The sequence below is a fragment of the Microcaecilia unicolor genome, chromosome 9 (genome assembly GCF_901765095.1).
Source record: "Microcaecilia unicolor chromosome 9, aMicUni1.1, whole genome shotgun sequence".
NCBI classification, from domain to species: Eukaryota; Metazoa; Chordata; class Amphibia; order Gymnophiona; family Siphonopidae; genus Microcaecilia; species Microcaecilia unicolor.
The window spans coordinates 24477652-24502514 of record NC_044039.1 but is presented as its reverse complement, the minus strand read 5'-3'; the positions used below and the strand labels follow the sequence as shown (position 1 = coordinate 24502514).

Genomic DNA, 24863 nt, shown 5'->3' with positions numbered 1-24863 from the left:
AGCTTAGGCGCTGCATTACATGGCTTGGCAGACAGCTTGGGTGCACCCATGCTATGCACGGGGTCATGTAATGTGGACCCTGGTGCAAAGTGACAGCTACATCAGCACCCGTGGTCATGCAATCTGACCCCCCTCCCCTGGAAAGGAACCCCACTGTTCAAACCTCTCCTCCCATTCAAGCACCCCACTGCACAGAAGACCCCCCCATAAAGGCCCCACATCAACAGCCTGTACCGAAGGAGCAACCCCCCACAGCCATAGACACCCCAATACCCAGACCTTCCCTCCACCCGGGACTCACCCCAGAGACTCCCTGCTAGTCTAGTAGGATGGGAATACATCAGCTATGTCGCTTCACAAAAGGTACTTTTTGAAATTTTACTCATATGGATTCCTCCATTCAGAGACAAAAAGAGTACCTACATAGTTGTAAAGAATTTCAATCTTTGACAGTGCTTAGGGTCTTATTTACAAAACGTTAGCGTGCCTTTGTAAACAGGGCCCTTAGTGACTCTCTAGAATAAAGCTGAGGCTTTGGAAAAACTCTGTTAGGAAAATAAATTTGCATTTTACTCATTTTCTAAACTCTTGTTTCGATTGATTGATTCATTTTATTTGGTACATCAGCTGTTGCCAAAAACATACTGGCAGTTTACAAACATTTACAGTAATTTTAAAATAAAAAAAAAACAAAGAAACACACAGAAAACTTCACTCTTATAGATCACATCTATTGTATATATTTTTTAAAAAGTATTTCTTTGACATTTAGTAGAGAGGTGTGGTAGCCGTGTTAGTCCACTTTTAAAGGTAATCAATAGAAATCAAACAAAAGAAAACATGGAAAAGAAAATAAGATGATACCTTTTTTTATTGGACATAACTTAATACATTTCTTGATTAGCTTTCGAAGGTTGCCCTTCTTCGTCAGATTGGAAATAAGCAAATGTGGTAGATGACAGTATATATAAGTGAAACATCCAAGCATTTCATTGACAGTCTAAAAGGGTGGGGGTGGGTAGGAGGTATGCATGGGAACATCAAAGCATTTCAGTGATAGTCTAACAGGATGGGGTGGATAGGTGAGAGGAGGGTGATAAACAGAGCAATACAACTTTATGGTTTATAATGGGCTAGAAAACCCAGATCCTTGTTAAGTCCTGTCTGTTGGGTGTCAAAATATCAGAATGGTTGAATATTAAGGGAAAGAGAACGGGATTTGATATACTGCCTTTCTGTGGTTTTTGCAACTACATTCAAAGCGGTTTACAAATTATATACAGGAACTCAGAGAGGGAGGGGGGCCTGGAACTCAGAGGAGAGGGAGGGGGCCTGGAACTCGGAGGAGATGGGGGACAGTGAAGAGAGGGGGGGGGAAATGCACCACCTGTAAAAAAAAAAAAAATTCAGCACCCCCAATCATTTTGAAAAGTTGCTCCTATGATCTAGAACACGTCCTTCATCCAGTTCTTTGGTCACCCAGTCAAACAAGTCAATAAGATTCGTTTGGCAGGATTTTCCTTTGGTAAAGCCATGTTGCCTTGGGTCCTGTAGCCTGTCGGCTTCTAGAAAGTTAATTATCCTTTCTTTCAGCAGCGACTCCATTATTTTTCCCTACCACCGACGTGAGACTTACTGGTCTGTAGTTTCCCACTTCTTCCCTGTCTCCAGGCGTGTCTAATAGTTATATGAGCAACTTGCAGAATACTCTAAGTTATGCACCTAACTTCTGCATCTAGGCATGTCCATTTAACGCCAGCCGTAGACCTTTCATAAATGGGTGCACTGATACCAACTTATATTATTAGTATTCTGTAATGGAACCTGGGCACCCAGATGCACTTATAGAATAGGCACCCTGACTGCATCGGCATGTTTAGAAGAGGGCTTCCAATTACAGAACTGACCCCTTTTTTTTTTCTTGAAAAGCTTATGACTCTTGGAGCAGAGTAATATTTTGCCTTGTTTTATAACTTAGGGACCCACCTTTAAAAGTCACTGTCCTGCCTCCAATATTGGCAAAGAATTCTTCATCTTTGGCATTATAGTCCTGAAGCGATAGGCCATGTTTAGGCTTATTTCCCGATATTAAAGGTTCCATAGCAATAAGCAATTTTATTTCCATTTCTTGCTTTCTCCAGGTTGAATTATCTTCACTCTATCACATCCAACACAAACAGCTGATTTGTAACGAAATAAAGCATAACAATGCTATACAGTCTGATTTATAAAATCACTGACATGGCCAATATATTTGTAGATTGTAATTACCTGAACGAAACCAAAAATTGCTGGAACTATATTGTCAAATACATCCCACTGCTCATAGCTAAATGCAAGTTTTAGAAACTTCACAACTGCATCTGCGGAAATTCCAACCGTCTCTAAAATAATTGAAAAAAAAAAAAAAGTTTGGAATCTTTTCACCAACATTCACTAATGTACACTCTGTACATGTGCATTTTCTTCAATTATATAATATTGATGATTTATTACATTTACTGAATATATTATAACATGGGATCAATATAACTCACATTATTATATTACCAGTGCAAACATATATTCATTATCAAATCTTTAAATTAATTTTGCAGAGAAACTGAGGTGGAATCAACTAAGATTGGTTATGAGACCTAGTCAGGGATCTTTGTTAGAGGTTCCGATATAGACACGGCAAATGATTGAGGAGCTGAGGGTTATGTATAAGCTTAAGGAGGTATAGATCGTTTAGGTTTATAACCCACGGTGGTTTATATTGTCACAAGAATCTCTCACATTTATCTGTTGCGTCTTTTAAAAATACTTTTTGATACAAGATGTCTGACTCTATGTCGGAACTTCTTAAACCCACAGAGTATTTGCCGCACATGTTCACAGTATATATAGAACGCTAAGGTCTATGACTAACGGTGGTTCAGTTAGTCACATAACTCTGTCATATGGAATCCAACGCCATAGGCTCCATCAGTTCACTTTTTTATACCGCTGCCCAACCTCACGTCGGGACCTTTTCAATTCACAAAGCATTTACTGCATACGTACCGAACGATGTGGGGCAGGGTCCAGGGAAACATCAGCTATTTTAATATCTAAACTTATAACAAATGGAGGATAATCTTATCTTTATCATTTTATGGATATTCAAACACAATTTTTTTGTTTCAAATCAGGCAATTCATTTACTACTCTTGTTTATTTCCTGTGAAGACAAACCTTGGTAAGTTAATCTTCCCCCTTCATTTCAATACATGATGACTTTTTAACACTCTTGACATTATGACGTTGATAGAGTGTGTTGTTTTATAACAAGTAATTTATTTGACGTTTTTTGCAAATTAAGTTACAGATAAAATAAGTTAGATTACAACAGGTCATCATCACACTTCAAAGTTTTTCCAAATGTATATGATTGCACACATTGATTTTAACTACTCCTTGATTACCACTGACTTAACTCTGTTCCTCATCCATCTTCTTTTACAATTTTATCTACTATAATAAAACGCACCCTCAACATTCTGAGGACACTGACGTCACTGCAGGCACTCACACACCAGTTCGTAAGTTCATGGTGGTGAAGCCACAACACTCACCATGTCTTCATGCCCCGCCCTCGCGTCACAAGTGATGACGTCGAGGGCAGAACACGTACACAACAAGGCAAATGAACGCATGGGGAGCAGTATTCCTCCCCTTCCAACAAATTGCAGCCGCCGAGGACGTGCCCATCACCCCGCCCCTTTCGCCTCATCACCCCGCCCCTTTAAAAGTACCGCCCCGTCCCCCCGTCGCCCTCTCTTCCCCTCATCACCTTCCCTCCCCCCTATCACCTCCCCTCCCCTTACGCCACTATCCCTGGTGGTCTAGCGGTACCTGTTCGCTCGGGCAGGAACGAAAGAGCCCTCGCTTTCCTGCCCGGAGCGCTGCTGCTAGCTGCCCGGCTGCATCGTGTGTGAGTCCGGCTCTCGGAGTTTCAAAATGGCCGCCGAGAGTTCAAGCTGCCTCGCGAGACATTTTGAAACGCCGAGAGCCGGACTCCCACACGATGCAGCAGAGCAGCTAGCAGCACCGCTACGGGCAGGAAAGAGGGGGCTCTTTCTTTCCTTCCCCGACCGAACAGGTACCTCTAGACCACCAGGGAGACTAGCGTAAGTGGAGGGGAAGGGAGTCCTGTGCCCGCTAGCGCCCGTTTCATCAGAGGCAGAAACGTGCCTTTTTTACTAGTCTTATAATATTTTACATTGTTTTGAAGATTTAACCAATTATTATATTATTTTATTCACTCCATTTTATCACATTTCATATAGTTTTTACAATTCAATCATTTATTGCATCATGGTACGTAGATGTATTTATGTGTGGTCTGTACTTATAATTATATCTCTATGTGTTTTTATGTTAGACCCCTGAGGCAGGCATATATTATGTTATAACATGTTTTATAGCTCGCCAGTAATTCCCCCAAAAGTAATATACCTGCCAGTGCATAATTTTATAAGAGGGAACAATAACTATGGGGCCCTTTCACTAAGCAGCGCTAAAAAATGGCCTGCGCTAGCCCTAGCACGGGTCTTTCCCGCACACTAAGGCCACTTTTCGCACTTCCGGTAAAGGCCACTTTTTCCATTTTGGCAATAATGACCATGGGCTAATTTTCCCATTAGCACATAAACACCATCACCTATTTTGATGGTGTTAAGGGCTCACGTGCTACCCACTCACTAATCGGTTAGCATCCATCACATAATCTAGAGCTCCACACCATTATTATGTGATGAGTGGCAGAAGTCTTAAAGACTTGAAGCTTCAGTTGATACAAAGCTAAGTACAACGGATTTTTTTCCTTTTTATTTTACGATGATTGAGAAAGATTGGATATAAAAAGTTAAAAGACATAATTAAAAAGAAAAAAAAGATAAATATATTGACCAATGACGAGAGGCATATAAGTTTGATCACTAGATGTTTAATAACATCAAAGTAAAAGCTAAACATCAACAATACCTCTGAGGTCTGCTACGATAAGAATGACTATACATGAGAATTAGTATACAGTATTGTGAGTTAGAGACTGATTGTAGAATTGTTAGATTGCTTTATATATAAATATCAACAGTGGGCATTTTTTGGCATCATTTGTAAATCAAGTTTATACATATTCATTATGGATATCCTAAAAACCTAACTGGCAAAGGTACTCCAGAACGGGACTTGGGAAACACTGGTGTAGAACAAGTAAAAGTGAATCGATTTTTTTTTACCCTTTCAAAAAGTATAAAGTCCAGGGGACACTCAATCACATTACATGAAAATACTTTTAAAACAAATAGGAGGAAATATTTTTTCACTCAACAAATACGTAAGTTCTAGAACTTTTTGCTGCAGGATGTGGTAACAGCAGTTAGCATATCTTGGTTTAAAAAAAAGGTTTGGACAAGCTCCTGGAGGAAAAGTCCAGAGTCTGTTACTGAGATGGATATGGGGGAAGCCACTGTTTGCCCTGGGATTGGTAGCATGGAATGTTGCTGCTACTATTTCGGATTCTACATGGAATGTTGCTACTCTTTGGGAATCTACATGGAATCTTACTACTCTGAGATTCTATATGGAATGTTGCTACTCCGAGATTCTACATGGAATGTTGCTACTCTTTGGGTACTTATAGGCTGCCTGCAGCCTGCACCATGACTTCCTCCCTAAACCGCCCCACCCCTTTCGATGTAACTTCCTGTTTTGTGAAGGGTGGGATTGTTCAGGGAGGAAGTCCCAGTACAGGCCAAAGGCAGCCTTTGAGTGCCGCTACCAGGTGAAGACTACAGCAGAGAGGATTTTAAGGTACAGTGGGGGGAGATGGAGCGGTGACGGCAACATGGGGGGCATGTGTGTGGGGGGAAGAGACACAACCCCTGTAAAAACAAATTACTGGCTACGCCATAGAGCACTAATGGGGCAATTCTTTATCTGGGCACAACAATGGGGTATGCTGGGTACCAATTCTATAACAGCCCTTAGGAATACCTAAATCATTTTAAAATACTAGTGTAAAGCTGATTTGCACTAATATTCTATAATGACTTAGGAGTTCCTCAGTTAGGCGCGATCACATAGGCCAGATCAATGATTGCGATGTGCACAAGTTGTGTAAGTTGTGCACATTGTTGCTGGAACGCCCATAGCCCACCCATGCTCCGTCCTAGAAGCAGAGCCAGGTTGACGGCGCGGGGGGGGGGGAAGTGAAAGCGGCGCAAGAACGGACTTCCGCCGGCGCACATTTTCAATGCAACACGCCTGCAGAACTCCGTTTGGGGGAGCAACCGCTCCCTTGGCACCCCCCCTCCCTAGCTACGCCACTGTTCCGTCCATGTGTGTGCCCTCTTGCAGTTATACACCATAGCACTTCGGCACTATCTTATAGAGTTGCACCTAGTGTATATATAACACGTGAAAGTGGCTCATAATTCTAGGCATCCCCCTCCCTCTTTTATAGAATTGTCTCCTAACACCGGTAACACACCTCATCAGCAAATAGGACCCCACTGCATAAAATGGGACCTCTGGTAAACATTGTGCACTAACGCATGCTAGCACTTTTTAAAATAGTCTTTTTTGCATACCTTTGCAGTAAAAATAAATATCATGGGGACTTATCAATATTTTAATATACCCAAAGGCAAGCAGTTTTCAGTTTATTTATTTTATCTATTTGTAGCATTTGTATCCCACATTTTCCCACCAATTTGCAGGCTCAATGTGGTTTACATTTGCCGTAATGGCGGATGCCATTTCCGGCTAACAGAATAGTTGATGTTGTTAAAGTGTGAGCACACAAAATCATAACGGGGTTCCCAAGAAGTAAACATTGTCATCTCTCTGCCTCTATCATCCGAGGCAAATGCTCGTCTTACCCTTCTTTAAAAATCTCAAATAATGGAATTTAAAGACCTTTCTCCCTCTCCCTTTGCCGTTTCATATCCCAGGTGCCCTTGGCCTGGATTGGCCGCTGTCGTGGACAGGATGCTGGGCTCGATGGACCCTTGGTCTTTTCCCAGTATGGCATTACTTATGTACTTATGCACTGCTGTCTTTTATTACAATTTTTATCCCAAATCTAAAATAGTAATGTTACCAGGGCTCTCTGAATGATAGCACATATTAGACAACGCATTACCTAAGATGATATCCACGCCAGCAAGAAATAATTCTGTAATCACTTCTTGAATTTCAGGTTCATCAGGAAGAAGGGAATCATTCTTCAACACTCGCCTGTTACTATCAGACAAAGCCTCTATAATAGCAAGGCACTGGAGAGCTCTGCCGTCAAACATTTCAGAGAGTAACCGTTCTGTTGAGTTACGAGGCCAAGACATCTAGAAATGTAAAGAGTGTTTTCAAAATGATTATTATGAAAAAAATAAGAAGAACAATGCAGCAGAACATCATTGTTATAGAAACACCATATAAAAAGTACAACCAGGCTGCTGTATCAAACAACAGATTCAACATCAATACAGGAACCAAAAATTAAAAAAAAGAGAGAGAGAGAGGGAAAGACAGAGGCAAACTAGGTAATACAAACAGCCAATGAAATACAAAGAGAATATTACTTCAGATGAGTGAGGAGAGAAGAAGAATCCCATCTCAGTCTACTAAATTTCAAAGCAATAGTTGCAGAATAAAAGAATGTATATTTCAAATATTTATTTATTTATTTGTTACATTTGTACCCCATATTTTCCCACCTATTTGCAGGCTCAATGTGGCTTACATAGTACCGTAGTGGCGTTTGCCAATTCGGTTGATAACAAATACAAAGTTATATTGTGGTCAGATGAGGTAGGTGTGGATCAGGTGTCATGGGGTCGAAGGAAGTGAAGATTATAAATCGCTCCATGGTGCAACCGCACCTTGAGTATTGTGTTCAATTCTGGTCACCGCATCTCAAGAAAGATACAGTAGAATTGGAAAAGGTGCAGCGAAGGGCGACTAAAATGATAGCGGGGATGGGACGACTTCCCTATGAAGAAAGAGTAAGGAGGCTAGGGCCATTCAGCTTGGAGAAGAGACGGCTGAGGGGAAACATGATAGAGGTATATAAAATAATGAGTGGAGTGGAACAGGTGGATGTGAAGCGTCTGTTCACGCTTTCCAAAAATACTAGGACTAGGGGGCATGCGATGAAACTACAGTGTAGTAAATTTAAAACAAATCGGAGAAAATGTTTCTTCACCCAACGTGTAATTAAACTCTGGAATTCGTTGCCGGAGAAAGTGGTGAAGGCGGTTAGCTTAGCAGAGTTTAAAAAGGGGTTGGACGGTTTCCTAAAGGACAAGTCCATAAACCGCTACTAAATGGACTTGGGAAAAATCCACAATTCCAGGAATAACATGTATAGAATGTTTGTACGTTTGGGAAGCTTGCCAGGTGCCCTTGGCCTGGATTGGCCACTGTCATGGACAGGATGCTGGGCTCGATGGACCCTTGGTCTTTTCCCAGTATGGCATTACTTATGTACTTATGTAAATTGTCCAGTACGATCATTAGTTATGCTGTGTTGCTGGGTGTGAGGATTTACGTTGGATCTGAAGTTCTCTTCTCCAGTGTGGCCGCATTGCTGATCTGCAAGGGTAGGCTTCTGTTTCTGTGAGTCTGACGTCCTGCACAATAGTCTTTGATAGGAAACCATAGAATATAGCTTTCTTTCTAATCTTATATACACACACTGAATCCCATCCTGCGTGATGCCCAAGTCAGTCTCCCTTCTGTGCAGTCCTCCCAGACCCTACCAACAGTTAAGGAAGAGTCAGGTCCAAGACTCAAACCAATGAATTTGCATAAGTTATATATCTTCATGCACAGCCTCGAGCACTTCTAACATTTGTTAGAAGTGAGGTTACATACTTGAAAAGAGCAGCAAACCCACTGGGGAGAAACATATCTCCTCAGTTATTTAAAAGCTAATAAATTATTTTCAAATCTTCTTTTTAGAAACAGTGGATGGTAAGCAGCTTCCCCAAGTCATAAAGTTGCAATTATTTTGCAGTGTTCTATTTCAATATTGTCTCAATACCCACCATATACTGTACAGTTTTTTTTTATCTTCTGAACGTACCTTTTCTGAATCTTTTAAAGAAACCTTTGGCTTTGGTCGCAGAATTCCTTTAGGTCTTCTTCTAGGTTCAAATGCTGCTCTTTTAAAGATCATTAATGCCATCTGGATTCAAAAGAATATAAACACCAAAATAAATAAATAAATAAATAAAAGACTCAAGATATAAATGTAAAGATATAAAATACATCTGTCAATCAAAAGTTCGAGGAGATGATCCTCAAAGATCCAGCCACAACTACCTGGTAGCTCCAGGCTATTTGGGAGGGTTTAGATCAGTGGTTCCCAAACTTTTTCAGTTCACGGCACCCTTTCATGTCCGAGCAATTTTTCACAGCACCCCCCAACCTCCGCCAAACCCCACCCCCACCCCCCTGCCACATAGTTCTCCGCCCTCCCCGGCTATACAGATGTCCGCCCCCCTCCAGGGTATCCCTATAACCAGCCCCTCCAAATAACACACTGATTACAATTTATAATAAATTAGTAAAAAGGCCCGTTTCTGACACAAATGAAAAGGGCGCTAGCAAGGTTTTCCTCGGAGTGTGTATGTTTGAGAGAGTGTATGTGAGAGTGACTGTGTGTAAGAGAGAGAGTGAATGTGCGAGTGTGTGTGTGTGTGTGAGAGAGAGAGAGAGTGAGTCTGGGTGCGAGTGTGTCTGTGAGAGAGTGTGTGTGTGAGAATGAGAGTGTGTGCAAGTGCATATGTGAGACACAGTGTGAGAGAGAGAGAGTGTGTTTCACACAGATACAGTGTGTGCGAGAGAGAGAGTGTGTGTGAGACACAGACTGTCTGTGAGACTGAGTGTATGAGACCAAGAGAGTGTGTGAGTGACTGTGTGATACATAGAGAGTGAATGTGATACAGTATGAGACATAGAGTGTGTGAGAGATAGTGTGTGAGAGAGAGAAAGACATTGACTGTGAGAGAGAGAGAGAGTGTGTGTGTGTGACAGAGATACCTCCCCCCCCCCTCTGGTGTCAGGCCCCCCTCCCTCCCTCTCTCTGGTGTCAGCCCCCCCTCCCTCTCTCTCTGGTGTCTGAGCGTTACTGTGCAGGACGCTGAGCTCTGGCTGTGCTTCAAGGAACTGACCAATATTATTTAATAGAATGCACCTCCAACATTCTGAAGCCAAGAAACCTCGTGTGGTTGGTCACTTCTGCTTGTGACAAACCCGGAAGTATGTGATGTCAATTCAGGAGATGGATTCAGAGAGCAGGAATGCCTCAGCCATGCAGTCAGCTTCAGAATGTTGGAGGTGCGTTTTATTATACAAGAAGAAGATTACTATTCTACCTATAAAAAGTTATTCCATTATTATACTTCCTCTTTGTACATCTGTACACTACACAAGCAAGCATGTTTAAAAATACCGGTATAAGTGAAATTAAATAAAAAATGCTACCAACAATAAAGAATGACAACTCGGATGCAGTAGCTCATAGGTTTGCTTGCTTTTTTGTGAATGGGAATGAAAACAGAGACTACTGACCTATTGGCTTCAATTTATTTTACTTCATCCCGTCTCCTGTTTTCATTCAACCTCCTCAGCAGTCGCCTCTGACTCCCGAATGCCGTCTACTCCCTGTCCCTATTGGCCACGACAAAAAAAAAAATACACATATGTGGAGCCGCAGCAGCAGCCTTCAGGCATGCGCTGTCGGCTCTGCTGGTCTCTCTGTACCCCGCTGATGTCAACTTCCAGTCCCAGGGGCAGAGGATCGGCAGAACTGGCAGCACGTGCTTGAAGGCTGCTGTAGTCCTGCACTTGCTTTTTTTGTTATTGTTTTTCTGCCACTGCTGCACTGCTGTTTGCAGTAGCGGTTCAGGCGGGAGAGAGGACGGGATTTGCTGCAGCACCCCAGAGAGGTCGATGCGGCGCACCAGGGTGCTGTGGCACACAGTTTGGGAAACGCTGGTTTAGATAATTTTATGTACGTGAAAGGATGCACACTTAGAGGCATAGTAGTAAAATAACGTGTCTTAACAGTGTAACCAGGTACCTCTAAGTGCAGCCAAGGATAGAACAATCTCCTCCAGCTACAGGCTCCCGGTACAGTCAAGAAATAAATGTCCACCATCAACTTCACCTCTTAAGGACTTTATTCCATGCAGGTTTCTAGTAGACCTGATACACAGTTCCAACAGCAGCATTCACCTTCAATCTTAAGCACATATAAGCCACCTGAAAGTGTGTGGCAAATAGTCCCCTTTAAGCAGTAGGCTATCAGCACATACCAGGATTCAATACAGGCTCACAGTCAGCTCCAGTCTGGGCTCTTTATCCAGTGCACAATAAACAGTAGCTCAATTCCAAATAGAAACAGTTCTTTCAGTTCATCATCACAGTTAAATCACAAAGCAGCAGTTTCTACCTTCTACTCTCTTTACCTTCAGGAGAGTTCAATACTTTAGGGACTCCTCATACCCAAGGGATTTCACCCTGCATCAGCTTCACTGGTAAATTCAATACTTTAGGGACCTCTCTTACCCAAGGGTTTTCAGCCTGCATCTGCTTCACTTTATCCTCTTCTCTCCTCTCATGGGACTCCTTCCCACCTGCCTAATCAATCCCTGGCTTCTGCTACCACAACCAATCATTCTGCTTCCATTAGCTTCCCCCACACCCATACCAGCTGAGTTAAGCATTAGACTAATGATGAGCTCCTGTACACAGGGTTTCCTAACTCTCTTTTCCCCTAGTGGCAGCCAATCTACACATCCTGCCAGCTTACACCCATGTCTTCCCCTATTGCAGCTAGGAGTCCAGTCCGGGTTCTTCATCTCACCCCCTGGCTCTTTGCCTCAAATGCCTTCTGGGACTTGTATTTCAGACTGAAACTGCCTGAACCCAACTACCCTGGATGTGACTCTATCACAACAGTAACCCACATTGATGTTTTAGCACAGGTTCCACTTTAAGCATTCAGCCCATCAGAAAACATGCCTGCATGTATCCATTAACCAAGGAGTAGAACACAAACAGGCTGCGGCTACGTTAAATATTCTCTGCATGTAAGTCGGTAGCTCCATTGTTGTTGGAACTGCATTGGCTACCGGTTGAGGCCAGGGCTCAATTTAAATTACGTACTATTATTTTTATTGATCATAAATGGATTGGAGCCTTCTTATTTACGTGATTGGGTTACTTTTTTGCATAACAATTCTATACATAGAACTCATAATCAGATGTTTCTCTGTTTCCCATATGTAAAAAAATTTAAGTTTCGAAAATGTTCAACTTTTCAATTATTATTAAGCTGCCTCAATATGGAATCCTTTGCCATCATCAATCTGAATAATAACTGAGGGTGTCTTTTACTAAAGCGCGCTCACGTTTTTAGTGCACTAAACGTTAGAGATGCCCATAGGAATGCATTGGCGTCTCTAATGTTTAGCATGCCTACAATTTAGCATGCGCCAAAAACGTGAGCATGCCTTAGTAAAAGACTCCCTAATTATCTAGTTTCATAAAAGTATAAGTACTTGTTATCTAATAAGTGAATGTCTTAGCCTATGAATTGTTCTAGCTTTATGAACTGTAACGTCTGGACTGTTGTTGTCCAACTTCTTGATCACTGTAATCCGCACTGACCTTTACAGGTATTTGTGGAATAAAAGTAAAAGTGTAACATAACATAACATAGAGACCAAGTTACTAATAAAATGTCTTAACGGTAGCTCATTTTAATAACTTTCCTACTGAAGTGGTTATTTTAGAAGCCCAGCCGTCATCTACTATGTTATGTTATGTTACTCACAGTTCCCATCACTAACTCCGATGGTCCATAAGGACTACTGGGTGCAATGATAATGATTCACAATTTACACATGTGACTGTCAGCATTTACACGTGTATCTCGGACACACATGGAAAACCTAATTTTAGAAAGCCAGTATTTAAGACTGTCCTACATGCAGATGGCAAGAGGGTGTGTGTTTGGGCTGGGCTTGGGTGGAAACAAGCTATGCTCTGGAACAAGGATGCATAGGACGAAGGTGAAAGATGATAGACTCAAGAGTAATTTAAGGAAATACTTATTTACAAAAAGGGTGGTAGAGGCGTGGAACCACCTTGAGGTGGAGGTGGTGGAGATGAAGACTGTATCTGAATTTTCAAGAAGGCATGGAACAAGCACAGAGGAAGAGATAGTAAAGATTAGTAGATTGTGTGAATGGACAGAATGGATAGGCCACATTGTAAATTAGCAGCATAGTAAGTGATGGCAGATAAAGATTGAAGAGTTATGCTAGCCCTTGCTCTCAGTAAAATACAGGCCAATAGCTCATAATAAGAGCTAGGCTTCTTAAAATCAAAATCAGCTCTGATACAAAAGAGAGCTAGCTTGTAAAAATCAGTGATCACATTTCACTGTAGCAAGTGCTGAGCTGGCAAGGGAGGGGGACTTTGCTCCCTGAAGCTGGCACCTGCAAGACATCATGAGCAAGATTGCCATGGTTATGTAGAGATAGTACTGGGTCAGCTGCACCCCGGGTGAGAACATCCAAAGGAGGGGGCTAGGGAAAGTTTGGGGAAAATGCAAAGTCATCTAATAAGATGCGCTCTGAGCTGGCACCTGCAAGACGTCATGAGCAAGATTGCCATGGTTATGTAGAGATAGTACTGGGTCAGCTGCACCCCGGGTGAGAACATCCAAAGGAGGGGGCTAGGGAAAGTTTGGGGAAAATGCAAAGTCATCTAATAAGATGCGCTCTGAGCATATCTTGTTTATACTTAGAGCTTGATAGTATGTGAAGTCATTTTGATCAACTGATAAGGTCCAAGAATGCTGGTGACAAAGCTAGGGTCCATTGAAATGAATAGGGTGAAAATAGTATAAAAATGGGAGTCAGAAGGGTATTAGATCAGAAGAAGAAGAGAGCAGAAATATTTCAAGATCTGAACGGTCCATCCAGTCTGCCCAACAGTCACACTCATTATCAATACATGATTAATCAACAATGAACATGATATTATATACTTGCTCATGGTCTTTCTTTAGTATTTCCTTATGTTCCAACTATTGAAATTGCCGTCAAAGCTCACTCCAGCCTATACAAATCCATCTCGTCATTTGGAGGATATAGACCGTAAAAAGTCTGCCCAGCACAGTCTTCACGTTCCAAATTACTGGAGTTTCTGTTGAGGCCCATCCTAAACTGGATTGCCATGTATGGGATCCAGACCATACAAGCCTGCCCAGCATCTGCCTTAGTTCTTCACAGCCAGAGTTGTCATCTAAGCACCACTGGACATGCAAACTCATGCAACCATTTAAGTTTTGTTTTTTATACCCTTCATTTTCTAATTAGAGACACTCTGTGTTCATCCATGCCTTTTTGAATTCTGTCAGTATTTTTATTCTCCAACAGTCACACTCATTATCAATACATGATTAATCAACAATGAACATGATATTATATACTTGCTCATGGTCTTTCTTTAGTATTTCCTTATGTTCCAACTATTGAAATTGCCGTCAAAGCTCACTCCAGCCTATACAAATCCATCTCGTCATTTGGAGGATATAGACCGTAAAAAGTCTGCCCAGCACAGTCTTCACGTTCCAAATTACTGGAGTTTCTGTTGAGGCCCATCCTAAACTGGATTGCCATGTATGGGATCCAGACCATACAAGCCTGCCCAGCATCTGCCTTAGTTCTTCACAGCCAGAGTTGTCATCTAAGCACCACTGGACATGCAAACTCATGCAACCATTTAAGTTTTGTTTTTTATACCCTTCATTTTCTAATTAGAGACCCTCTGTGTTCATCCCATGCCTTTTTGAATTCTGTCAGTATTTTTATTCTCCACCAGTTCCCTCAAGAGGACATCAACTACCCTTTCCGTGAAAAAGAATTTCCTGACATTACTCCTAAGTCTACCATCTCGCAACCGCAATTCATGTCCTCTAGTTTTACTGTTTTCTCTGTAAAACATTTGTTTCTATATTTATACCTTTCAAGTACTTAAATGTCTGTATCTTATCTCCCCCGTCCCTCCTCTCCTCTTCTAGGGTATACATATTACGGTCTTCCAGTCTCTTCTCATACGTCTTTTGGTGCCAGACCCATACTATTTTTGTCACCTTCCTCTAGACCAGTTCAAGTCTTTTTACATCCTTAGCGCTTCAAGTCATCCTTAGCAAGATGCGGCCTCCAAAACTGAACACAGTACTCCAAGTGGGGCCTCACTAAAGACTTGTACAGGGGCATCAACACCTCCTTTATTCTACTGGTTACACTTCTCTCTATGCAGCCTAGCATCCTAATGGCCATCACCTTGTCACACTGTTTCGTTGCCTTCAGATCCTCAGATACTATCACCCTAAGGTCACTCTCTCTGTCTGTGCATATCAGCCTCTCACCGCCTAGCACAAATGGCTCCCTTAGATTTCTATTTCCTAAGTGCATCACTCTGCACTTCTTTGCTTTGAATTTTAATTGCCAAACATTAGACCATTGTATTTTATTTTAGTTTGTACCCAGCGCTTTCCCACTCATGGCAGGCTCAATGCGGCTTACATGGGGCAATGGAGGGTTAAGTGACTTGCCCAGAGTCACAGGGAGCTGCCTGTGCCTGAAGTGGGAATCGAACTCAGTTCCCCAGGACCAAAGTCCACCACCCTAACCACTAGGCCACTCCTCCACTGTTGCTACTATTTGAGATTCTACATGGAATGTTGTTATTCCACTAGCAACATTCCATGTAGAAGTCGGCCCTTGCAGATCACCAATGTGGCCGCGCAGGCTTCTGCTTCTGTGAGTCTGACGTCCTGCACAGGACGTCAGACTCACAGAAACAGAAGCCTGCGCAGCCTTCTACATGGAGTGTTGCTAGTGGAATAGCAACATTCCATGTAGAATCTCCAATAGTATCTTTTTTATTTTTGTTACATTTGTACCCTGCGCTTTCCCCACTCATGGCAGGCTCAATGCGGCTTACATGGGGCAATGGAGGGTTAAGTGACTTGCCCAGAGTCACAAGGAGCTGCCTGTGCCTGAAGTGGAAATCGAACTCAGTTCCTCAGTTCCCCAGGACCAAAGTTCACCACCCTAACCACTAGGCCACTCCTCCACTGTTGCTACTATTTGAGATTCTACATGGAATGTTGCTATTCCACTAGCAACATTCCATGTAGAAGTCGGCCCTTGCAGATCACCAATGTGGCCGCGCAGGCTTCTGCTTCTGTGAGTCTGACGACCTGCACAGGACGTCAGACTCACAGAAACAGAAGCCTGCGCAGCCTTCTACATGGAACGTTGCGGCTTACATGGGGCAATGGAGGGTTAAGTGACTTGCCCAGAGTCACAAGGAGCTGCCTGTGCCTGAAGTGGGAATCGAACTCAGTTCCTCAGTTCCCCAGGACCAAAGTTCACCACCCTAACCACTAGGCCACTCCTAACTTTTGCAGATCCTTTTTCATGTTTTCCATTCCCTCTGGGGTGTCTGCTCTTTTACAAGTCTTGGTATCAGCAGCAAAAAGGCAAAACCTTTCCTTCTAACCCTTCAGCAATGTCACTCACAAATATATTGAACAGAATTGGCCCCAGCACCGATCCTTGAGGAAGTCCACTACTCCCCTTTTCCTTCCTCCAAGCAGGGGCGTAGCCAGACAACAGATTTTGGGTGGGCCTAGGCAAGAATTGGGTGCGCACCAAGTGTTCTCCCCCCCCCCCCCCCCAAAAAAAAAATATCTCAGCTGGTGGGAAAACGCTTCTTTCCACCTTGGCAGCAGGCATGCACTAAAAACTGAGTATGCGCAGGTGCCGGTGTTGTGGAGAGTAGCATTTTCGTTACCATCAGGGGGAAATCTTCAGCTGGCGGAGCATAGGATTCCCACCAGTTACCACTAAACATGTGCTATTGTTGGGTGGGCCTGACCCATAAATGGGTGGGCCCTGGCCCACCCAAGCCCACCTGTGGCTACGCCACTGCCTCCAAGTGAATTCCATTTCCCATTAACCATCATCCTCTGGCATCTGTCTGTCAGCCAGCTCCTAATCCAGTTCACCACTTTTATGGGCATAATCGAAAGAGAAGGGCGCCCATCTTTCGACACAAATCGGGAGATGGGCGTCCATTGAAAAAAAGAAATTGCGGTCAAATTAAACTCCTCAATTGTGAGCTGAGAAAAGGAACAGCGTTCAAAATGAGGTTGCTGCTCCAGCCTAAACGGGCCTAGCAACTCATGAAAAAGAAAAGGAAATCTGAAGGGCAGAAAAAATTTTTTTTTTTAATTAAAAGATAACAAAATAAAATAAAGAGGAAGGATAAAAGAATCAGGAAAAAGATAAAAATACCCGCACAGGAAGGCACTGCTAAAGCAGAGCAAAAATGCCCTGGAAGGAGAACACAATGATGCGTCCTCTGTGCTCCGTGGAAAAACGAAGACTGAGGGGCCCACGTTCGCACGTCAGGCTTGAAGGCACCCAGCACATGTGCGGTGGGATGCTGCTAGAAATTTCTGCAATTATCTTGCTAGTCAGCGTCACCCAAAATGTGAGAATACGGAAGGCCTGCTTGTCCTGGGAGAATTAAGGACACATATCAGTTATATTATGAAGTCACCAGATTATTTTTCTTCTACATTTATTTATTTATTATTTATTTGTAACACTTATACCCCCGCGCTTTCCCGCTTATTAGCAGGTTCAATGCGGCTTACATAATATAACAGGTTTACAAGATAACATATCATGGATAACAGCTGTAATATATTGTATAAAGATATATACATGTGGTATGTATATATATTTGAATGATCACATACACAGTTTGGGAACCGCTGCCCTGCACTGTCAATTAAAATGTTCTATTACATATTGTGTTGACATTGTAAGTACTATACTATCCTGCTTATAATCGAAAGAGAAAAATGCCTATATTGCGACCCAAATCGGGAGATGGGCGCCTTTCTCCCGTGGGCGCCCAAATCGGTATAATCGAAAGCCGATTTTGGGCGTTTCCAACTGCAATCCGTCGCAGAAACAGGTAAAGTTGATGGGGGCGTGTCGGGGGGGGGGGGGGGGGGGGGGGCGTGTCAGAGGCGTGGTGAAGGCGGAACTGAGGTGTGGTTATCGGCCGAGGAGAGATGGGAGTCTTTAGCTGATAATCGAAAATAAAAAGGCGTTTTTACTGCGATTGTGGGTCACTTTTTTTGGACCCTTTTTTTTCAAGAACAGGTCCCAAAAAAGTGCCCCAACTGACCAGATGACCACTGGAGGGAATCAGGGATGACCTCCCCGGACTTCCCCACTGGTAACTAACTCCCTCCCACCAAAAAAAACCCCACTTTACAAATTTTTTTTCCAGCCTCTATGCCAGCCTCAAATGCCGTACCCACCTCCATGACAGCAGAATGTGTTCTATCCTGTGACAGCCTTTCCCTGGTTCTGATGTGGCTCCCGGGTGAGTGTGACACCTTTTCTGTTAAGGGCACTGCAGAGTCACATCAGCAATGCATTGTGGTGGGTGTAGGGTATTGGGCTCCGTGATTCCACTAGCTTGTGGCAAATGCTCATGATGTTGGTAGTTGGTAGGCTCTACTCCCATGGTGCTTTTCCCCCTGCTTACTGGGTCAGAGTGGGCCCTGTTTTGTTTCCAATAGTCCATGAGGTAGTGGCCATTTTTGTAAGCCAGTTTTAGATCCCTTTCACGTGTTAGCCACGTTAGAGAACTTAGTTCTTACCTTGAATGTGGCTGAAAGAGGGCATTGTACAGCATTCTGCCAGTTCTGACCTACTGCTAATCTCAGTACCAGGGAGACTCGTTGCCAGTGGGGCACAACCTCTGATCTGCAGTTAACTGTGAGTAAGCGTGCTTATTCCAATAAAGGACGTTTTCGGAGAGATTAGTCTTCAGGTGTCAACTGGTGTGCCAATGTTATACAGCAGCAACAAGTCCTAGAGGCCTGCGTGTATGCAGGTCCCTGGAGCACTTTTAGTGGGTACCGGCAGTGCACTTCAGCCAGGTGGACCCAGGCCCATCCCCGCCTACCTGTAACACTTGTGCTGGTAAATGGGAGGCCTCCAAAACCTACTGTACCCACATGTAGGTGCCCCCTTCACCCCTAAGAGCTACGGTAGTGTTGTACATTTGTGGGTAGTGGGTTTTGGGGGAGGGGGGTTGGGTGCTCAGCACCCGTGGTAAGGGAGCTATGCATGTGGAAGCGTTGTCTGAAGTCCACCGCACTGACCTCTAGGGTGCCCAGTTGGTGTCCTGGCATGTCAGGGGGGCCAGTGTACTACGAATCGTGGCCCCTCCCACGACCAAATGGCTCAGATTAGGACGTTTTTGAGCTGAGCGTTTTTAGTTTCCATTATCGCTAAAAAAAAACAAACGCCCAGCTGAAAAACGTCCATTTTTTCGAAAATACGGTCTGTCCCGCCTCTTCACGTACCCGTTTTCGGACATCGACGCCCATGGAGATAGGCGTTCACGTTGGATTATGCCCCTCCACGCCATACTTTGTATTGTTATTTGAATATTTTTACTGCTATAATTGTCTATTGCTCTTATTTTACACCGCCTTGAGTGAATTCCTTCAAAAGGAGGTAAATAAATCCTAATAAATAAATATACTTATACCTTCGTAGTCGCCTCAGTAAAAGCTTTCTTTGCTGCTGCTGAATGACTTGACTTGTTCATCAGTTCTAACTTATTAAGTTCAGCAATCTTACTTAAACCCCGGCGAGCAAATACCTAGAAAAATATAAAACACGAAGCATGCATGTTATATATCTTTTGCTGAGTTGAACATACAGATGAAATAAGATGTTACTGACTGTTAGCCTCAATGTTGCTTATCTACAATATTGGGATCTCCACAGAGAGAGCAGAACAACTTAGCTAGATAAACTGAACAGATTATACTTTATTGAGATTTGCTATACCACCAAGCCTAACTGGCAGATCTAGGCAGTTTACAATAAAACCACAAATTGTCAGAAAACAGAAAGGAATTCCAGTATTTGACAGAAAAAAGTAACAAGCGTACAGAGGATTAGCCACACATGACAGAAAAAGAGGAGAGATGAGGAAGCGGAGGGGAGGGTGAAAGATGAAAGAACAGAGGGAGGGGAGCAGAATGGGAGCGAGGGGGAGGAATAGTGCAGGGGAGGGAAAGAAGATAGTGTTCGATCCCAAAACAGCAGTGGCGATCCTAGCTGGCATGACACTCGGGGCGGATCGCCGATGCGCCCCCCCTCCCCCCCCCGGGTGCAGCACGCCCCCCCCCCGGCGAAATGACACCCCTCCCCCCGGGTGCGCGCCACTGGGGGGGGGGGGTGCCACAGCGCGCGCCTGTCAGCTGAGTTCGCTGACTTCGCTAACTTCGCTGCAGCTCCCTCTGCCCCGGCCGGAACAGGAAGTAGCCTGTTTCAGGGCAGAGGGAGCTGCAGCGAAGTTAGCGAAGTCAGCGAACTCAGCTGACAGGCGCGCGCCGCAGCACCCCCCCCAGAGGCGTGTACCCAGGGCGGACCGCCCCCACCTTGGTACGCCACTGCAAAACAGCTATATGCCAAGTGAAGTAAAGGCCCGGGTAAAGAGCCAGGCCTTTAGACCTGATTTAAAGGTCTTAAATGAAAGGTCTGCGCAGATGAGCAAAGGGAGAGCCAGGCCTTTAGACCTCCTTTAAGGGTCTTAAATGAAAGGTCTGTGCACATGTGCAAAGGGAGCGAGTTCCAATGGCAGGGGGCTGCGAAGAAGAAAGTGCAATTAGAATCTACTAGACATCGCGCTAACTTGGGATCAGGTAAAACTAGATGGCAGTCATTCAGAGAACGGAGAAGATGGACTGGTGAGTATGGATGGTGAGGAAGGACAGATAGTCAGGAAGTCAAAGCCTACGGACCTTAAGACTGAGTGTCAACAGCTTAAAAACACGCTGCTGGATGGGAAGCCAATAATATTGTTGAACAGAGGGGAAATACGATCTCGGCAGTGAACATGACATAGTAAACGGATGTCATCCAAGTTTTCTCAGAAAACATTAGACCAGGGCTGCCAAGAAGGGGGGAGGGCAAGGGTGGGCAAAATTCTCCAGGGCTTCTCCTCCAAAGGGGCGAGGGGCCCGCCCAGCGCTGGCATGGCTCAGATGTCTGAATGGTCTCTCCTGCTCCTGTGTGCTGCAGAGCACAGTTATCGCATTAACTCTGCTCTGCCGGCCACAGGTCCTTCTTCCTGCCTCCTTAGTACTTCCTGTTTAGATGCGCAGGAAGAAAGACCTGTGCAGCAAAACAGAGCAGGAGACAAGCAAGTAAGCAGGGGCCTGGTGGGGGAGTGGGGCGCTGGAGAGAGTTTGCCCACGGCCCAGCTTTGTCTCTCGGCAGCCACGCACTAGACAAATTTTCTGAACTTGCATAAGCATTCCTACCCAGCTGCCTCCACGGTAGCCATTGCACTTAAATTATAATGCTTAGCTTCAGCTCCAAGGGGAGAAGGGAGAGATTGTGTGGCTGATTTATCTTGTTGTCTACAGAGAATCCCCATTATAGGTAAACCACCTTGCTTTCCCTATTGACAAGCAGAATGAATTAGCCACACAAGTAGGAACTCTCAAGCTGAGGGATGTGAATTACAAATGAATCAAAGGTCAGTATAAAGGAAGTGCTCATATATAAGCAGGCATATGTTCGTGTAATTGTTGGACTTAGTAGTCAAATAAGCATTCCAGCCAGAAAATAGGATACTGTGGGAGAGCTGAAGCTATTATGCAATTAGACTTTTCCAAACTGCTTGATCAAAAGATATAGGGCTGAATTCTATATATGGTGCCTAAAGAAAGCGCTATTCTAGAGTACTGCTTAAGCACAGGGGCCGCATTTAAATTTAGGTGCTGCCATTTGCACCAACAAAAACACGGTACAAATGCCTGTACCTAAATTTAGGCGCGTTGTCCCAACTGTGTGTGTAACTCGAAACCACGCCCTGCCCCAAAACACCCATGACCTCCCATTTCTGCACCCCCCTTTTGTGGGCCGCATGTAAATTTTAGGTGCAGGTCCCGCGCCTGAATACTAATGATATCTAATTAGAGCCAATTGCTTATTAAAGCCAATTATTGGCACTAATTGGCACATTATTCAATTACATTACGAACAGAAATTGAGCACACATCTAAATTTGAGTACGCAATTTGTGGTGGATTTTATAGAATTAGGGGGATATTATGGTAAATGAAGGTATGTATAGAAGATCAAATCATCGTTCTGCAGTTTTCCTCAAAAGAAATTGATCGCAATTTAGTTATTTAAGCTCCTCCAGCTCTGATTTGATAAGCCTTGGCTTTGTTCTGTGAGATGCATGAAACAGGCCCAACATCCTTCCAGCAAAATTCCCCCAGATGCAGGTAGTTGTGAAACAGGGTCCTTGTCGAGAATTTGCCATGCCTTGTTGAGGACGCCTCCAGCCCTAGCTCTTATGGACAGTGGTTGCTAATCTAGAAGCTAAGTAATCTTTGTATTTAGTATACAACAATATATGGAATTTATGAATTGCTTTGCGATAACTTCTGGAAAATCTTTTTGTGAACATGTGGAGTTTTTGACCTATGATGGTGATTTTTTTTAAGGCATTAAGTCCTTAATATACTAATTGTTTCAATGAGGTCTTTTTTCTCCATGCAAAAAAAAGTTTTGATTAACATACAACTGCATTCTTTCTACACAGATTGGGTTTTGGTCTTATAATCATTGCTTACCCTTTCTGTTTCCTGTTTTTTTTATTATGCCATTATAAACACATTTGATACAAATTTAGAAGCATGACTGAGGTCCACTTACCTCTCCATGGATCCCAGCGCGACAGTCATAATAACACTGACAAACAGCAGTGTAAAGGGTGGCTCTCCATGTCAAGTAATGAACAGACAGAAGTGGAACTGATGATTCCATACATATGCTGGCCCACAGTAAGTATTCCAATGCCTAAAGGAGACATTAGGTATCAATTCCAAAAATCCCAGAAACTGCTTTGAAAAGATAAAATTCATCACGTAAAGCTGCCGAGAATAACTAATGCTGTCAAAAGACTCAGTACCTTTGCTTGAAATATGCATCGCTTGTCAAATTCTGTATAGAATTTTGAATAAAAGTACCATGCAGTATATATGGAATAATACTCTCATATTTTTATTACATCACAATTTAACAGAAAGAATCAATTAGAGCATATGATTTTGGATTGCTTTGCTTAGAAGCCAGTCATCTAGGTACAGAAAAACTAGGTGGCCATGGGGCTCATTTTCAAAGCCCTTAGACTTGCAAAGTTCCATAAATTAAGTGCTTTGAAAATATGAATCCTTATCTATGAAAGTGAGGGACTGACACAATGAAGCACTTGAAAAACAACCTGTTTGCTAAGGTGACGTTGAAAGGGAGGACTTTACATAAGTACATAAGTAATGCCATACTGGGAAAAGACCAAGGGTCCATCGAGCCCAGCATCCTGTCCACGACAGCGGCCAATCCAGGCCAAGGGCACCTGGCGAGCTTCCCAAACGTACAAACATTCTATACATGTTATTCCTGGAATTGTGGATTTTTCCCAAGTCCATTTAGTAGCGGTTTATGGACTTGTCCTTTAGGAAACCATCCAACCCCTTTTTAAACTTTGTACCAGAAATTATTGCATTGAAGGGAAAACCGAGTTATTTCTTGCAAGAAGGATAGATAAGAATGTGTACATATGCATCTTTGAGATCCATGGTACACATCTAGTCTCTTTTGTCCAGTAGAGAGAGAACTGAAGGAATGGTGGTCATTTCTTTGAGGAGGTAAGGGTTGAGATACCTAAACTGGGGATAGGGCATAAACCTCCTATCTTTTTTGGAATGATCGATTCTTCTCCTGAGGCAGGACAGGTTCTATGGCCTTGGTTTGGAGAAATGGGCAGATCTCCTCCTGCTAACGGATCTGAGCCGATAGCCGCTCACCTTCATAGACAAGGCCAACTACTTCAGTCTCTGACATTTCTTAGAAACTTCCAGAAGTCCACACTTTGTCTGACCAACACCATTGCTTTTATCGTGTCCAAAACAATTAGCCAGACCAGAGCCTTTCTTCCAGAAGACAGAATCCAAATGTTCATGGCCCATGTTTAGTATAACAAAAAAAACAAACAAAAAAAGGCACAAATCTGCTTACTGAAGTGAGATAAACAAGAAAGCAGACGTGGAGGGGCATAATCAAACGGGGCGCTCAAGTTTTCATGAGGGCGTCTTCGCAGGATGGCCCTGTAAAGGGGCGGGGAAACCCGTATTATCGAAACAAGATGGGCGTCCATCTTTCGTTTCGATAATACGGTCATGGACGCCCAAATCATAAAATTTAGGTCGACCTTAGAGATGGTCGTCCTTAGGTCGTTTTTGAGATGGTCGTCCACGGTTTTCGGCGATAATGGAAACTGAGGACGCCCATCTCAAAAATGACCAAATCCAAGCCCTTTGGTAGTGGGAGGAGCCAACATTCATAGTGCACTGGTCCCCCTGACATGCCAGGACACCAACTGGACACCCTAGGGGGCACTGCAGTGGACTTCAGAAAAAGGTCCAAGGTGCATAACTCCCTTACCTTGGGTGCTGAGCCCCCCAACCCCCCCCCCAAAAAAAAAACCCAAAACCCACAACTGTACACCACTACCATAGCCCTAAGGGGTGAAGGGGGCACCTACATGTGGGTACAGTGGGTTTCTGGTGGGTTTTGGAGGGCTCACATTTACCACCACAAGTGTAACAGGTAGGGGGATGGGCC

General features: G+C 43.6%; 1 protein-coding gene across 1 annotated transcript in view; it reads right to left on the bottom strand.

The window, feature by feature from the left end:
• Positions 1 to 24863, bottom strand: part of CFAP54 (cilia and flagella associated protein 54) — a 276413-nt gene that overhangs the window by 228950 nt on the left and 22600 nt on the right. The window contains 6 exon segments of the mRNA XM_030214871.1: positions 1987 to 2158; positions 2272 to 2384; positions 7172 to 7370; positions 9113 to 9214; positions 19702 to 19815; positions 22896 to 23039. Coding sequence (XP_030070731.1) covers positions 1987 to 2158; positions 2272 to 2384; positions 7172 to 7370; positions 9113 to 9214; positions 19702 to 19815; positions 22896 to 23039 — 844 coding nt within the window.